The 18438-nt window shown below is 40.9% G+C and overlaps 1 protein-coding gene across 3 annotated transcripts in view; it reads right to left on the reverse strand.

Annotated features, from left to right (window-relative positions):
* Positions 1-11048: 11048 nt before the first annotated feature.
* The window catches only part of rarga (retinoic acid receptor gamma a), a 45738-nt gene continuing 38348 nt past the window's right edge, over positions 11049-18438 (reverse strand). For all 3 annotated transcript variants that reach the window (XM_088408048.1, XM_088408049.1, XM_088408050.1), the window contains 7 exons: positions 17991-18139; positions 17638-17779; positions 15120-15283; positions 14598-14774; positions 14091-14295; positions 13847-14005; positions 11049-11925 (listed from right to left, as the gene is read on the reverse strand). In XM_088408048.1, the coding sequence (XP_088264174.1) occupies positions 11558-11925; positions 13847-14005; positions 14091-14295; positions 14598-14774; positions 15120-15283; positions 17638-17779; positions 17991-18139 (1364 nt within the window). In that variant the 3' untranslated portion in view covers positions 11049-11557. The remainder of the gene's footprint in view (positions 11926-13846; positions 14006-14090; positions 14296-14597; positions 14775-15119; positions 15284-17637; positions 17780-17990; positions 18140-18438) is intronic.

The raw sequence follows: 18438 nt of genomic DNA on the forward strand, positions 1-18438 counted from the left end.
CACACGTCCGTCCTGTATACGGCGCGGTCGGCTCGCGGCCTCGTATCGCGTCGAGGTGCGGTCCGGGACTTTACTGGGGTCAAAGGTCATAACACTGCTCTTGCAATATTTGGCCTCAACTTACCTGATGAATTAACTGATGTTGCTTGTGTTTGCTTTGACTCTTACTCCCCTACCAATACAGGATAGATCCCCGACGGCACTGACTAAGAAAAAAAAATTAAAAATGCGGACACCAAATTTGGACCTAAATGCGGCCCCTCTCCCCTCAGCGATGGTGTACAAATCAATTCGACCAAGAATATGCTAATGTGAAAGGGATATAGCCGGCGGCACTCACGTTTGGAGAAACGGAGTGTTTCTTTGCCATGTCAATAGCCAGTGGTCTTCCCTGAGCAATGTAATTCTTTGCCTGCACGCTAAGCAGAATGCACAAAAACAAACGACGGAGGAAATTCAAGTCTCATTGAAAGCATCGTCGTCGCGTTTCGCCGACTCGTGTAACGCAGGTAAGCCGCATGGCCGCAAATTTAAATGCAACGTTTCACTCCGCTGTTAACAAACGGAGTTTCACCGGCACGGATCCGGTGATTGTGGAAGCAGTAAAAGAGGCTTTTCCCTATCCAGTCACATCGAAGCCCTTCGTCAATATTTCGGCTGACTTCCTACTAAACAGATCAACAATGACAGGAATGAAGTTCAGTCCTGTCTTCTTCCGCTTTTCCTCACACAGGACTATCCTGGCTCTCTCGCATGCACATGTGAATTAATTGAGCTAACTCGGAGCAAATATTCATACAGAACAGTATATAACACATACTAATACTTATAAATATTCATAAAATAAAATAAATTAAGATGAAATACAAAATTGTATGCACACTCCAAATTAATTCACAAACACATATTACTCATTGATAAATGAATGAAAATACTGTCTCTACTAAATAATATGTTACAATTGTGATTGAGCATATCAGTAGCATTATCAGAGATGAACAAACTAGCAAACGTTTCATGCTTTGCCCATGCTCTCAATTCAGCTGATTTTTTGTCATAAATGTACTGAGAAATATGATTTTTCATTGAGCAACAGTTTTTCACATATTTTGGTACTGCAATGTCCCATGAAATGACAATGTGTCTTGTTCAAACTTTTTATTTTCGTGTCATCTTTTTCATACTATAAAAGCTGGTTTATATCTACAGTAGAACTCCCCTACAACAACATCATATTTGCAGCCAAGTTTCACAGCAAGGTACTTTTCACGATAGCAAATCTATACCTCAAACATAAAAAATGTGTTGTGCAAGCTACAAACTGACAAATTAAAAACAAAACCACCCAACATTTTAAAAAAAGAAATTGCCAAATATGCAATACGCATTCATTTTCATAATTACATCAGTTTCTTGCATAATATTTTTTGCTTTGCTTCATCTATCTTTCATCTTTATTACTTTTATCTTTTCTTCAAGTGTTGGCTTGGTTTAAGCTTAACACTGCGCGGCTGCACGCGTCAATATGACGCGGAGTCCACGCGGAACAGATTTTCCGCAACGCGTGTCCGACGAAATTTTTTTACGAGCGGACAACATGGCGGATTGTAGCGTAGTAGTGTTTGTATGCTGTGTTTGTATGCTGAGTCAATTTACTGTCCATACTGTCTAGTATGGAAGAATATTGTCTGACGTCGGGGGAAAGCCGCTCCAAGTATACAGTGCTGCAAAACGCGTGCCGGCGCGTAATTCAAGCTAGACTTTTCCTGCAGGCTTGTTTTTGCTGTAGTGAATTTCAGCGCAACGCAAATGCAGAAAAAAAAATCATCTTATCCTACAGGGGGATTTTTCCTTGTATGAGGAAGTAAGAGAGAGGGAAAGGCTTCAATGCATGGATTTTTTTTCCACAATGGGGGATTTTTTTCTTTGCACATGCGGATTTGGTTGTTGAGAGGTTTTACTGGATCTGCAAAATAGAACAAAGCTAGCTGCAAAACCTAATTGGCGTTTAAAAAAAAAAACACTATCGCCCTTTCTTATTCTGTCTTCCAAAGTAGACTCGAGTAGTATGATGGTCAGGGGATCGAACCCACAACCGCTCACTTGGGAGACATGGATGCCACTGAGCTATAGGGTTAGGGTCATCTTAAAATAAACACATTAAATATTACATGGCCTTTAATGCAATCGCTGTAGCTGGCTTTTGTTTTGAAGTTGGCCTCGTGAACTTTTGAAGTTAGCGGAGCGGTGACTGTTTTTGTTGTCGTCATCACGCAGAGCTACCAACATCAATCAGCACACCGCCGTTAAAAGGAAAATCATATCCAATAGCTGATTAAGAATGCTAAGAAACCACTAATCAATTATACCGTCATTGTATGACACTGCACAAGTTCCCAGCATTAGCGCATGCCGCCGGCTGTATTTGCAGTGCACGTGGTGCATTCAAGCCAGTCTGACATTTCAAACTCAGACAATAAAAGTCATTCAATGCATTAGACATTAATAACTGCAAGTATCCTAATAATACGGGCTTCCAATCAAGGTATAAAAGCTGACATATATCAAATGACGGGTGAAATTACTTTGGTATTTTATATTACAGACCTTTCCAGAATTTCATTGGTTGCCGGCTGGCAATGTGCGCAAAAAGTTTCATTTTTCTTCAGTTGTGTTTTTCGGCCAAACATTCCACACTTTTGTTTTTTTTTGGTTTCAGCCAAACATTTTCATTTTGGTGCATTCCTAACGTCTCACCTTTGAGTACCACAGGTGCACTTTAACATGCTGACCATATGGATGCCAACATAATGTAACATATCGTGAAGGTGATTTGAACCGAATAGAAAACATGTATTATCTTGTTTTCACAGCCAAACACGCTACTTTAAATGTACCTTGGGTACTGAAAATGAAAAAATGTATACAGAAGGCCTATGTGGTTTATCAGGAAAAAGTAAAAAAAAAGATTCAAACACCTTTTTGTTTCACTGGTTGTATGAAAGCAACTTTACAAGTCAATAAACTGCAGCGCAGTGGGTAGCATGTCCGCCTCACAGTTGAGGGGCCCGAGTTCAAATACACCTTCCTCTGTAGAGTTTGCATGTTCTCCCCGAGCCTGCGTGGGTTCTCATACGGGTACAGCTGCTTCCTCCCACAGACAAAAAAAACATGCATGGCAGGTGTATTGGACAGAGGTGGGCAACTTACATTTTTTTGCTGCTCCAACATCCATCAGAGCCCTGCCCCCTTTCCGTCATCGGCGGTCCGTCATTTTTTTCAAGCCGGACGAAATCTTAATCGTGGCTCCCTCAGTTCGTCGTTGTGTTTAACGTTCTGCCACTACTAGAGGATGACATATAACTTTTTTTTGCATTTTTTTTCTGGCCTGTCATTTGTCAGTCGCTGGACTATTTCTTGTCTGTACTCACTCTAATTCTTTTTTTCTTAGTACTTACACATAAAGTCAACACCATGTTTGGGGTTCTACAGTTACACTGCAATTGAAACAACAGAATAATATAAGTGTAACATGAAAACAAAGCCAGCTAAGGGGTTTAACCCTAGGCTGTAATAATACACCATCATGGTTACTATCCCACATTTGAGAAATGCAGGGGACAAGAGCGCAATTAATAATCATGTCCCCCTGGATGGCATTATCCTGCTTTACATGACACTCAGTGGTGGATGTCAGTTCTCATTTGTAATTGTCTAACCTAAAATTATAGAAAACTTTCATTCACATTTGTCTAAATTTTATCTGTCACATACACTACGAGTAAAACAAAGTATTGCTGAGGTCGGATTTACAATAAAACGTCTTTAATTAGGAAATTGAAAAAAAAAAACTTCTCTCTTGCATTTCCTGGCCAAGAGTCAATCAGAGAAAGCATGCAAGTTTGTTCTGCATTCCCAAAATGCTCTTATCTGCAAGAAACCTGAAACCAGGACTAAGAAAGGGAGCAACTCCAAATAAATCTCTGTTAAGTCAGCTGTTATATAGCTGTGAATGACAAGTAGTGAATTGAACCAACCCAGTTTATTGACTTAACTGAACACATTTCTCCTCTGCCTGGTGGTGCTGTAAAGTGACTATTGTCACATTGACTGCTGGCTGATTGCGGTTCGTACTATAAAGATGCAGCAATATGGGAGGTAAACGTTCAAGTCAGTTGAATTATAGTTCAGTAAGTAAAAAGCGGCGTGGTGGGCTAGCGGACCTATGGCGGACATTTGAAGTAATATCTACCCCGACGATTACAAAGACGGATGAAAATTGCAATTCCGACATTTTAATTCACCATGTGTTTGAGCGTTACCATCATTTGTCGGCCCGTCGGCAAAACGGGCGTCTGTCGGCGACAGACTGGCAGACAGTCCGTCAGTGCTGACAAAGTGCCCACCTCTGGTATTGGATGTTCTAAATTGTCCTTAGATGTGGTTGGGTGCGTGAATGGTTGTTTGTCTCGTTGTGCCCTGCACTGGCAACCAGTTCAGGGTGTCCCCAAGTCAGCTGGGATAAGGCACTCCCAAAACTTCCATCCGCGCCCCTCCCTAGCATCACCTCACGCCCCCCCAGGGGGGCCCGCCCCACTACTTGAGAAGCACTGCCATCGAAAAATGTTTGGATGCTACTCATATCTCTGTACATAAAGTTAACCTTATTTAAACCAATAAGGAAACAATTCTCATGGTGAGATTGGCTGCATCAATGCATCATCAGCGTGATGTGTTTCAGATAAGCAAATATGCTGAGCATATGATGAGGAATATAAATGCTATATAAATTACAGTACTTTTACTGTTTCGATAAAAGATGTGAAACAATATGGATGTGAAGATTTTGGTGTAGATCTTAACTCATTAAAAAAAAAAGCCACTTTTCAGACGTTTTCAAAGGGTGACCACATCGACGGACCAAAATTTGGCTTCACGTCAGCCATTAAGCTCTGTGGGTGGAGTGTCAGTTTTTGGACCGCAACCATCTCGAGCCATAACGTAATTGTCCAAAGGGGGGAAACTTAAATGCCGGGTGTTCGACCGACCCACCTTCAGCGGCCATATATTTTCCCCAAAATGACCCGATGGCCACCAGACCTCTGTGTGAGCATTTTACTCCATTCTGTAATGGTTAACTTTGTTAAAATACATGCACAGATATTTCAATACTATTTTTGTGTGTTATTAAAATTGGCTATTTCCCCATTGTGTGATCAGTAAAACCCCAAAAAGGTTATACTTAAAAAAATACTAAACCGTTTTGTGATAGTTATAGGCGGAGCCAAGCAAATGTAGGTGTAGTGTAAAGTAGAGCATATTTCAATGAGTAAATTGTTGTCATTAAGTGCGCATGACTCTTTTACTTGATCAGTTATGTAGCTAATTGTAATAATCACATATTCACTATATTGCGACGCTGTCACTGGCTCCCACTTTCTACCATTACCCATAAGTCACACTGGTTGCTGGCCTAGCATAACTGGTATCACTAAGGTCCTATGGACCTTAAATTATTTGATGTTAAATATAGTATAATGCACAAGTAATTAGGACGCATGCCTCATAGTTGTGAAGTCCCAGATTTGAATCTCAGCTACGCTTTCTGTCTGTACATTTTTCCCTGTGTTTGCAAGGATTTTCCCCTCATACTCTGGGATCCTCCCTGCCTACCATAGACTGGCGACCAGTCCAGGGTGTTGCCCCACCTCTAACCCAGTGTCTGGTAGAATAGGCAAATGCAGTATCCTCCTCGAGATACAGCGAATGAGAGCTCTTAAATTAACCTTTTTGTGCCCAAAATGCAAAGCACTACTCGAATACTTTTGTCCAAATAGTCGATGGGCTTGTGGATGACCTACATTGTAATGTTCCTTGCCCTTCGCAATCAAATCACGCCCCCCCCCCCCCCCACACACACACACACACACTTTAACTTCACATAATCAAGTATACGTATAATATAATAGTAATAATACCTGTATATAATAATAATCAAACAATATAATCAAGCTGTGTGTGTGTGCGTGCGTGCGTGCGTGCATGCATGATTTTGTGTGTATGTGTGAGTGTATACATGTGTATGTCTCTTTTGAAGCTCCCCTTTGGTTGCCGTGGCAACCCCCATCCAGAGGCTTAGTATATGAGGCCATTTGATTGTTCCTTGTAAAATAGTGTATAATGTATGGGCCTTATTTTAATTTGAGTCTGGCATTATTGATCTGTCTTTAATGATAGTTAATTAAAGCAATCATATAATTGATAGAATCTCATCTCTGTTTATCACCTTGCTCTATTAATAAAATCAAGGTGAGGCGTTTGTATCTGAATGGCACACTGGGCGAGTGGGGGGGATAAAAAATAAAAATAAAAAAGATGTTTACTACGAGAATAGCTGCTCCGCTCCTTTGAGAATTTATGAGAATATCAAAATAAACGGATCTGATCAGCTGAGGTGTGCGTTGTAAACGTTGCGCTAAACGCATAAATCAAGATTATTGACGTGACATTTACACAGGCCATCACAAAGGGTTCTTTTATTCATTTGCTTGTTTCTGATGTGCTTTGGACAAACATTTAAAAAGTGCTATTGTGACAAACGTGATACTGTTTAACTTTAAGGCCCTGATGTCCTATAATTTGTCACAGATTGGGTGTCAGATCTCAGAGGACTCTGCTATCTTATCTCATAAAAACAAACAAGACGCTGTCTTCTAGAAGATTGAGTATCACTTGGGCATCTCCGGGCTCCAAAATCAATAAAATTTGGGACATTTCCCGACCGAGGGTTGACTATTTAGATTTACGATTTACTTCCTAGACTATATATCTCATACATACACATATCTCCCCTTTTATTTGCACGTTTGACCTTTTCCACAAGTGTTGCCGGTGCACCGCTGCCATCCGCACCTATTCCGGGAGCTTCCTTCTCTTGTGCGCGTTGTCCTTAAATTCTGCTCATAAATCACCAAAGACTAGTTTAGCTCACAGCTAGCACAGCTCTCCATCGCTGAGACTAAACTATAGCGAGGCCAACCATGAGTAAAGCTGCAATGATGCCCTATTAATGCCAGCAGCTGTCTTCCTTCCAAGTGCACGGTGAACAAGCATTAAGGGCAGACCTTTATCTGATGTCCTTGTTCACCAGGAGCTTGTGATTTATGAGCCACTGCACCCACTTCCCCACATGACCTGAGCACCCATGCAGCTCTTTTTTTTTTTTTCCTTTCCTCCACGCAGCCACATGGCCGAGTCACGGTGCACGACTTCCCTCTAGTGGCCAAACTTGCTCAGGTCTGCTCGGAGTCCCCGGATGACTCGATTGACTTTTTTCAGATCAAGAGGTGGGATGTACTCACTCTGTACTTGAGTTTAAAAAAAACAAGGTAACGATCTTCGTGAAAAATGTGGGAGCATTGATTCAACTCTTCTTCTATCGAATAAAAAATAATAAGTATAGACTGAGATGTATTTCAATGAAAGTGTTGATTTGTTTTTCTGGAAATTATATTCATTACTGATAGTGGAAAAAGGGACACAAATAGAATAAGAATATTGTATTGCAACATGAAATGACACAATATGCTTATCGCAATACCACATTCAAAGTAGGAATCCATTGTTAGCAGTGAGCCACTTTTGGCACAACTGGTCAGATACCAAATATGCGGCCCTTCCTGTTTTGGCGCCCTCGTTAACATATGTTTGCCGTAAAATTGGCTTACCTCATAAATGCAAATCACCAGCTTTGACTGCAGCCGCGGCTAACGATTGCAACGAAGATGTTAATGTGACGACATAGAATAGCGAAGCCCTTTGTCAAAGTAAACATAAAAACAACCTGCGTTTGAGCAAGGTTGCGACAGGCAAGATGGAGTGTCTCATTTGGATGTTATTTCCTAATGCAACACAAACATTTCTAATTTGAAAAAGTGACAAATACAATGTTAAATTACTGTACTGCAAAATGGGAATAGTCATAATACAGCTTTTGGAAAAAAAAAAACAATGCAAAGACCGTCTTGAAATACCTGTTTTTTTTTCTGCTAGCTGAGGACATGAGCGCTAAATCTTTCACCACGGCATCTCGAAGACACTTTTCAGGAAAAAAAAAATGTTCAGGTGGGGTTGTCATGGATGAATGTTAGGTGGGTACGCAAATTGAAGCACGCAACGTTATGCATCAGTGATTTCTGTCATGGACGGGTACAAACATACTACTAATGTGCACCCCTGCATATAGATTTAATTGCCATATATCATGGCACCATATAATGAAATAAACATGGACAAAAAAAAATCTTACAACATATGAATAAAATATAACTATCTTAAAACGTTACTACTTAACTACTTAATACTGTTGTATTTCAAAGGTAAAGTTGAGTCCGTTTGACTATAAAAAAAATGTACTAATAATATACTTTACTTGAATAAACACATTTTGCGAACGGTGTCTGCATGAAAAAAATATTTTTTCATAGATGAAGATGTAATTACTTTAGCTCCATCAAAAATATTATAATATATCACACCCGTATCACTTATTTGATATTTACCTACGCAGCCATACTTCAAAAATATTACAGTTATAGTGAAAGTATGGCGTTTGACCGTAATAGACTGTAATTTAGACCACAGGTGTCAAACTCCAGTCCTCAAGGCCCGATATCCTGCATGTTTTCTAACCTTCTCTCTCAAACACACCTGATTCAAATGATTAGGATCATTTCCAAGCTCCTGCAGAGCTCATTAAGGAGTGAATCATTTGAATCAGGTTTGCTGAGGAGAAAAAAAACGGAAAACACGCAGGACATCGGCCCACGAGGACTGGAGTTCGACACCTATCATTTAGACATTAAGGAAACTAAAAACTAAAAGATTTCAGTCAGTTAGTCAAGATGTAGATCTTTTCTTCTGTTTTACATTTTTTACAGTGTCATTCTGCTGAAGATGAAAAAAATAACACGCATATTTTTAAACGTATGGACTAGAAAGTAGATCTGTTCTGAAGTGTAGGTGGCCAAAGTAAAAAGTCTTGGGAAAAATACAATACATAAGTCAAATACAGATACCAGAAAAAATAATGTACGAGCATTGTAACTAAAAAAAAAAAAAAAGTTAATTCATAGGTACCACCAGTATCACTTCACTAACGCCACTACTGACACTAACATTTTTGTAATAGAAAAAAGGTGTCCGTAAATCTCTCAAAAGTAGTTTATTGTGCCTCTTACTGTTTATATGGCTTTTCTTTGTATGACAAGAGTTGACATAAACAATGGGTACACAACACATTGGCCATGTTGAGAAAGTAGAACGATGAAAACGGCATCATCTCAAATGTTCTGCCGGCATCAACATTACGTTAACACGGTGACAGCCCAGCAGAGTCGTTCCACAAAGACACTTTAGTGTGTGACAGCACCGTAACAGCAGACATCCTATGGCTAAAAAACACGCTTACGGACAGTTCGCCCAAAGTCATTTAAGACCCCACTCCATTTTGAGTGAAATGAAAAGTGATTTTTTTTTACTTGGTGAATGGTCATAACCCTAATCTTGAGCACACAATCTTTTCCACCATTCCAAAGGATCCAATCAACTGGTAGAAGAATATACAACTATGACAGTGACTGATGCTGAATGGAGAGCTCAGTATTTTTTTTTAAGGTGTTATTGGTATGAAAAGAGTGATGACACATTTGGCATGCATGGAAAGAGAAAAGATTTGAATATTTGTGATTTCCTCAGTTTCTTGAGTAACTTTCAACTTAATATATGCATTTAACAAATGATGATTGACATGAACTCATAATGTTGCTCGGGTCTAAATAATTTGGGGCTGAACTGCGAACCCACGCACGCACACACCCACGCACATTTGAAAATGAGGAGATCCGACCACATTCGCTTTATGGGCCCTCTCGTCTTGTCGCTACAGTTCATATTGCTTGGAAGAGAAGAAGAAAAGTAAATCAGTATATCTGTATATCAGATGCTTTTCCCACCACTGATGCCAAAATGAGATCTTTTGACAACATAGAAATATAGAAATGATACATAAGAACACATCCTTATACACATTTAAACAGAAGTAAGGATATACACAAGAAATGATGATAATAATGATGGCTTTTTGGGATGAGAAGGCAGCACGTTGCATGGATGCCGGCCTGAGCCGAGTCGAGCAACCACGATGCCCCAAGTCACGCTGGTATCCACGCCACCTGTTCGGACTTCTTTGTCACCTTTGACCGTATGTACACGCAAAAGGGTCAAGCTAATCAAAACGGGGTCAAGAATACACACATAAATATTGCCTGTTCCTAGTGCCTGCAAGCAGCTAGTGTTTGGTCCTCACCGAAAAGCCCTGAGTCTTATTCCAAAATATCTTCCCAAAGAAATTTCCTGCTTTCCACTTGCATAATGTGTGTTTGATTGCTGCGCTGTTTTTTTGTTTGTTTTTTTTCCTGTTTGCTTGTTTGTTTCTCCCTCCATGTCTGCACGTGTACTGACATCATCGGAAAAAACTCGGGTTGATTGTATTGCCGGTTGAACGTGCCAATGTGTTTGTCTTGTACAAAAGTGCTACATGTAAGATCAGGTGTAAATCTGTAACATCTGGAAGAGGAGCATGTGTACAAATTGCGGCCGAAGGACCTGCCGGTAGTCAAACGTCCCCCGCCCCTCCCGAAAACCTTCCTAACTTTGGCACAATACTGAATTCAAAAGAGGCAGTCTGGAAGTCGAGAAATACGAATCTCTGCCCATTTTTTTAACAGCAGTCCTTATTCACTGCAACGTGAGAACAATCATCACGGTTTGATTATCACTGTCGGCCAATGTGAGTTCCTCTCCTCACCACTACAAAAAAAAAAAAGCTTGATGAATTGTTACAGGAGTCATATATGACCAAAATAACTAATTATATATATATATATATATATATATATATATATATATATATATATATATATATATATATATATATATATATATATATATATATATATATATATATATATATATATATATATATATATATATATATATACATATATATGGACTTTCATGAATTGAGAAAAGAAAAACAACAATCAATAGCAAGAACCGCAAAAACAAAGGTTAAAAACGTGATTTGGTTTTGCCTTGTACTCATGTTTGTTTTGAGAAATGTGCTTTGTCCTCTAAATATTGAAACAACAATAGTGGAGACATGAGAGCTTTGCTTCTTTTTGTCATGTAACGTCACTCCTTAGCCTTGGCAGGAGTTTGCGGGCATGTGTATGTGTGGATATGTGTGTTTTACTGTCATCTCTCCTTTGCCTGATGCGTCTGGAGTTCATTTGTCATGGAGCATGTGGGCCACAGTTTAATGCTTCTGAATTCATAAGGCTCCACTGTGGAGGACATGGGGATGTGGGGGAGGGGGGCAGGAGGGTGAGAAGGCCAGCTTTTTATTGAGGTGGGTGATGGAGTGAGGTGATCTAGGTGTGTGTGTGCATGTGTGTGTGTGTGTCATCAATCAGTGCATGAGTATGAAATAGGCTGTTCACTGAGCCCTCCCTACAAGGCCTTTTCTGGTGCCGTCTAAATCTATGGCATCCAGACCCCCCCACTGCTCCCCATCGCTGTCCGAGCCCCTGTCCCTCTCTTCATCGCCCACGTCGTCATCGTCGTCGTCCTCCTCCTCTTCCGGAGACGGCTCACTGCCATTCTCTGTGGCCCAGCTGTCATCCTCGTCCTCGGCCTCCTGTTTCACCACAAGGGTGGGGGGCAGAGGTGGCTGCGGGGGTGGCGGCGGGCTATCATTGCGCTCTGTTTGGTCCTCGAAAGCCTCCGGGTTCTCCAGCATCTCCCTGATCAGGGGAGGCATTGGGCCGGGGATTTCCATCTTCAGGGTGATGGCTCTCTCCGCACCTGTAAAAAAAAAAAAAAAAATATATATATATATATATATATATATATATATATATATATATATATATATATATATATATATATATATATATATATATATATATATATATATACAGTGGTACCTCGGTACTCGACCGCCTCTATACTCGACCAAATCGGTGCTCGACCAAAAAATTCAAGTAGATAATGCATCGGACCTCGAACAGATTTTCGGTTCTCGACTAGCCGAGCCGACCCGAACGCGCTCCTCGGCCCTTCTCGGCCCTTCTCGGCCAGCGGGTAAGCGCCAGTTCAACTCAGACCGCCAGCGGAGTAAGACGTTTGTTCGAGTATTTCTTCCCGGATTTAAACTTTTTCGTGTTGCTCTAGCCCTTAATAATGGGTCCAAAGAAAGACAGTGATAAGGGGAAGGCAAAGAGGAAAACAATGAGGACCACTATTGAACCAAAGAAGGAAATTATAGCAAAATATGAACGCGGTGTACCTCGCGTCGCAGTTAGCTAGCGTCATCATGGAAGGAGTAACTCCCTCCCGTCCTCTCCACATCCATTCCTGTATGCCATCAACCACTCTCCAAAACGTAAGTAAATGATACAAAATGGTTTATAATGCTTTATTTATATTTATCTTTATCATGTACTGCTTGTGCACATTTACTTGTGCACACATACTTTCCATTATTTCTTATGGGAAAATTGGTTTCGGTGTTCGAACAAATCGGTGCTCAACCACCACATATATATATATATATATATATATATATATATATATATATATATATATATATATATATATATATCTATATATATATATGTATGTATGCGGTGGCGTTATGCCTTGGCTTATCATTTAACACGGGGAAGCTTTAACATGTTAACTCATTCAGATTATCCTTCAAATGATTCATCTTCAACTAGTACTTATTCCTTGAAAATGTGAAAGTTATTTTGTATAAATTAGTTATCTTAATGTGTGTTTTTTTGGGGCGCCACCTTGTGGTGGTTAAGTTGTTGGTACAACTACTTCGGCATTTTCCTGACAGTTTACCGTGATGTTAAAATTTTTTTTTTTTAAAAATCAAGGTTTCAATAACAGCCCATACTGTCTATAAACGGGAATGAGCACTTTTTACCATGATACCTTAACATTTTTGCTCAACATTATCATAGTGTCAGAATTGTATATTGGCCCATGCCTCCAGCTCCTCTGTGAGCTATATGAGGATCAGATAAGTTTTGGTCACTCAGTTTTCTGAATTACTATTGTGATGCTATTGTCTATGCAGTTCTTTCATTGAATGAATGTAGGGCAATTTCCAACAGCTGACAGCAAGTTGCACTTCTTTAAACAGAAAAGCGGTAAAGGCTTCATAAACGGCATCTCTTTAGATGCAGCTAAGTGCGGTGCTCCGTTTTGACTCAGGTGACTCAACTAAGGATGAAGAAACATATAGTTAGCAAAGAAAAACCTATGAAGGGCACGGAAGCCATTTTATGGTTGCTCTTCTTCAGGTTGTCCTCTAGGTGGCACTTTTGTCTTTGGGCTCACAATATTAGTGGCGGAACCTATTGTCAACAAAGAGAATTTGCTGCAGCAGGGGGTAAAGAGTTTTGGGATGCTTGCAACACTACACAAGATGATTTTTTTTTATTATTCTTTTTAATAGTTGACGGTTTTACAGTGAAAATTATTTTTGAGTTCTTTTGTGGGATGAGCAGTATATGCAACGCATAAAGCTTTAGTTAAAATAATTCAAGCTGAACATTTTTTACTTTACAAGAAACTTTTTTTTAAACTTTTATCCCGGCTGCTGCCTGTTCCACAAACAGAAGAGTATCAAAATAGTGTTGCGTCACTTTTTCTTTTGTTCTGTCACATCGATTGAATAATATGCATCTGACCAAATAAAAGTTGTCTTTACCCTTGGTGCTGATACCCCTGAGGTCTGTAATCTTCATGAGCATGCGGGGAAACATGTGTGGCTTGTTGGGGCGACGGCGGCGGGCGTAAATCTTTAAAGCCTCAAGCAGAGGCTCCTGCAGCTTATCCACTTTCTGAGGCTCCTCCAAATCCATACGATCTAATGAACAATATAGACAGCACATTACCATACATGTTATCAATGAGGCACACTCAAATCAGGTGGCAAATCAAAGCTGCAGTACCTCCACAAATGAGGCAAATGGCGCTAAGGAGGCCAGTTTCAGTGTCATCCATCTCCAGAGGTAAGAGCTGACCGGCAAAGGCAAACACCAAGTCGGTCAGCGGTCCAAAACCGGCGTTGTGCATCTGAGTCCGGTTCAGAGTCAGGCCATCAGAGAAGGTCATCGTGTCCTGTTCTGGAGTGTAGCGTGTGCAGATCCTCAGCATCTGTGGAGGGGCGGAACCATGGCGCCGCGTGTTTGTTATTATTGTTTGATTTGAACAAAATTTAGCCAGAAGTAAACATTGATATGTCATTAGTGACTAACTGATCTTGTAGCCAATAGACAGCAAGGTCAATCCAGAATAAGCAAATCCTCTTAAATTACCTACTATGTCCACCAGGTGCCAGTATTCTTTCCAACCAGACCGAGCTTTTTTCTTGATGACGTGTTCGTCTTGTTTTGTTTTTTGTTTTTTTTTGTCAAACCACTAATCAAGAAGTTAATATGGGCAACAAAGTTAATCACCAGAATGTCCAGGCAGGCAGACTTAAGAAGGGTGATCTGGTCGGCGATGGTGAGGCTGGTGAAGCCTGGCAGCCGTTTGGCAAACTCCACAATTTTGATGATACATTTGGTGGAGAGTTCGCTGAACTTGTCCCAAAGCCCCAGATCAAGCTGGACACGGTGGTCTGAGCTGGAGTTCTGAACACATGCAAGAGCACAAACGAGTTAGTGTGCCGCCTGCGGAGGCGGCCGGCAAACCTGTTTGCATTGAGCGTGTTTCCGAGCCTTCACAAACCATTTACATTTTACATCCATCAAATGGGAGAAATCTATTTACATGTTGCATCAGTCATTGGGAGGCCTCGCAGATGTCTAAATGGGGAACTGAATTAGTTAGGCCACCACAATATTGGGAAAGCTTCAGTGAATTTATGCATTCAAATGCGACTGGGAAGCGTCAGTGACGCTGGAGTGTTAGCGCACAAAGTCAAAATTAAAACAAAAACAAAGAGGAGGTTGAGGCTGCATTCGTGTGCGACTTACGGTGGTGTATTTTCCCAGTTGGCAAAGTGACGGAAAGGTTTCTTGATGTGCTTTGCTGACTTTATTGACCAACTCCTCCAGTTCTCCGCTGAGCTCATAGCTCTCTGGGAGCACCACCTCCTCCTTCACGTCCTTCTTCTTCTTGTTTCTGTCATTGCGTACCGCTGAATGATGGAGGGGAAAAAGAGAAGAGAAAGCTAATTTTCCTCGTGCGGGCACCAAAGAGAATGTTCTCTTGTGATCGCATGTGACAAGTCTCATGCTTTGTGCTGTTTTTGCTAGCGTTACGACCATGGAAAGCAGAACTCCCCAACAACTAAGGTTGCCCTTAACAGTTTAAACATATTTCCTTTAGCACAGCTTGGCTATCTCCATTTTATCACCGCTCTCTTCCTCGTCCATCTCCCTATCAATTCGATAGGCTAGTCTACGCTCTCCCTCCTCTCCCCCCCTCCCATTCTTTCCTTCCTCTCAGGATATCCAGTAATAGCAGAGGCACAATGTGATCCCGGTCTTAACGTACATCCCACGCAAAACGTTACACCCGCGTGCATATCCCAGGAGCTGTGTGACAAAGCGCCATTTGCGCCCGGGCGACCACCGACCTCTGATGAGGGCAGAAGTGTGTGTCTTGATGTTTTCAGCTCCGAATAAGCCTGGCTGTGTTTTACAAAAGGAAAGCAGTCATATGACTGCTCCAGTCACATTGACAATAACAATTTGAATCCTGACCCCATGACTCCAACAGTACAGGATGGCACAGCAAACAGGCCTCACGCACAGTGTGAGCACTTCAATCGTTAGCTTTGACTTTCCGCCGCAGCCGATTAACTTGCACAGAGTGAGTCGGATTTCAAATACATGGATAGCAGTACGCGAAGCCCTGTTTAGCGAATGCATTCCGATCCAAGCAGCGAAAGGTTCAAGCTTAAAAAGCTTGAGCTCAAAAAGCATTTTTAGAATCAGGTATAACAGTGCTGGCAATATGGGGGGGGGCAGCTCTATCATGATATAGGCCATTGCATATAAGGTATAAGGTAAAGATATACAGTATCATGATATAGTTTCATTTTTCTTCCATTAAAAAGTAGTTTCTTTTCTTCTTTTTGTTACATCAAACAGACCTGTATCAAGTAAATGAATCCTTTTGAATTATTTTCAAGGTGAACCTTTCTGGTTAGTCTCAGTCCAATTATGGTCAAGCAACAGTTTGTAAATTACCCACATCTTCATCAGCTGTGTTTTAAGTGGAAAAAACTCTGATACGCCCCTTAGTTGAAGTCTGCCAAGTAAATTAGGCAGTTGATTATATATTATAAAATAGCCCAATTATTTATGTTTACTGTATATACATATTCTATTTAACATATAATTTTTAAAATACCATATGGACGTTTGATCATGAATAAGGCCGTTCTTGTTGCGTTTCATAATTGTAGACATCACTAGCAACAACTGAATATAGCTACTTACAGCTATCTTGCTTATAGATCTCCAGTATACCATACCTTCGGCTTGGTGTCTCTTCGGTTTGAAGAAGAGACTCCTGCTCATCTTGAGTCTGTTCTTACAGAACAGCTCGGCTTTTACATCATACCCGCGCTAGGAGTTTCTATTCTTTCGACTGAAAAATTACAACCATTTCATCAGCGATCTTTGCCTTATCCCCGATCTACGGAGAACACCCGACGCTTCGCAGTCTACCCGGTTAGCTGGAACAGCTCACAGGCGGCATAGAGACTGTAAACAAAGGTAGGGCAAATGCGGAGGGCTGAAGCAAACAATGCAGCGGTTCTCTCTTTACCCAGCAAAATTTCTGCAATTTTTCCAAGATTGATGGGTTGCATCTTTGGATTCACAACACAAGAAACTCAGGAACTGCAGTGTCATATTCATCACGGAAACTTCACAGGGCGACACAGGGCAGCACCGGACATCTTTATCAAACTATCTGGAGGCTACTCGGTGACTCCAGCAAGACAAAGGGCGAGAACTGTGTACCATAATTTCCCCAAATATAAGACACACAATTTTTCCCAAAAACGAAGGCTAAAAATATGGGTGCATCCCATATTAATTTGCCACCTTGTATGTTGAATATGTTTTGCATTTCTATTTCATGAAGCCATGTTTGATCTCACTATTACAATTAAACAAAATTGTGATAGTACTGTGAACTCATGTGTGGCTTATAGCAATAGGTGGGATGTCCTGCACGTGATAATACATGACTGAACGTCAGTTATGCCGTGGCTCACTTTCTTGTCTATAATTCGGAATTATTACTGTTTCATAGCCCAAGAATTGCAATGCGTTATGAAACTCAGTATCGTTAATAATGTAACGATTATATCGTGAGTAACTTACTGTCTAAATGTAATGTGCTACTGTTAGGCATTATAAAAGTAACATGTTACCTCAAAAACCTGCGTGAAAATAAATACCTCAATGTAGCCTAGTCAAATGCCGACCCCTTTTTATATGAGTTAGTATATGGAACTGGAATGTTAGCACTGACCTTCCTTGGACATGCCGACCTCAAAGCATTTCTGCAGCCTGCAGTATTGGCAGCGGTTGCGCGTGACCTTGTTAATTTGACAGTTCTTGTCTCGGTGGCAGGTGTACACCATGTTCTTCTGGATACTGCGACGGAAGAAACCCTAGAGTATGGGGAAGTACAGAAACAAAAGGGGAGAGGGCAGGAGATACGTTCTTCATTATAGTCAAGACATCAAATGATGTGACATATTAATTGCATGCCAGCCTTTTGAGGCCGTCTCCAATTTGAAATTGTGTAGTTCTGTGATTGTTTGAATTTAGTTTCCAAGTGCTAGAGAGCAGAGTAGTGTTGCTACAGTGGAATCTTCTCACCTTGCAACCCTCACAGGAGCTGACCCCATAGTGATACCCTGAGGACTTGTCCTGGCACACAAAGCAGGGCTTGTAGACCCGAGGTGGGGGAGGTGGAGAAGGAGAACTGGGTACCATCTCTTCTGAGCTGGTGCTCTGAGTCTCCACCGCTATAGAAGGGTGGGAGAAGAAAAAGAACTGAGCACATGAGCATGTGATATGTGACAAATCATTGTCTTACGGCCATGTTGTGCTCATTCGAATACATGACTTGTTTAAAACTGTTTTCAAGTTTGAAATGACAGCCGGTGACATTGATCTTTTCAGTAATGGCTTTGTTTTGATTTTTGGAGCTAGCAAAAAATGTTTGGGATACACACACATACACACACACACACACACGCACACGCGCACACACACACACACACACACACACCACAATTTTGTCACGGATATATTTAAAGTCGCT

The sequence above is a fragment of the Hippichthys cyanospilos genome, chromosome 2, assembly GCF_059441005.1.
Source record: "Hippichthys cyanospilos isolate Australia breed blue-spotted pipefish chromosome 2, RoL_Hcya_1.0, whole genome shotgun sequence".
Taxonomy (NCBI): domain Eukaryota; kingdom Metazoa; phylum Chordata; class Actinopteri; order Syngnathiformes; family Syngnathidae; genus Hippichthys; species Hippichthys cyanospilos.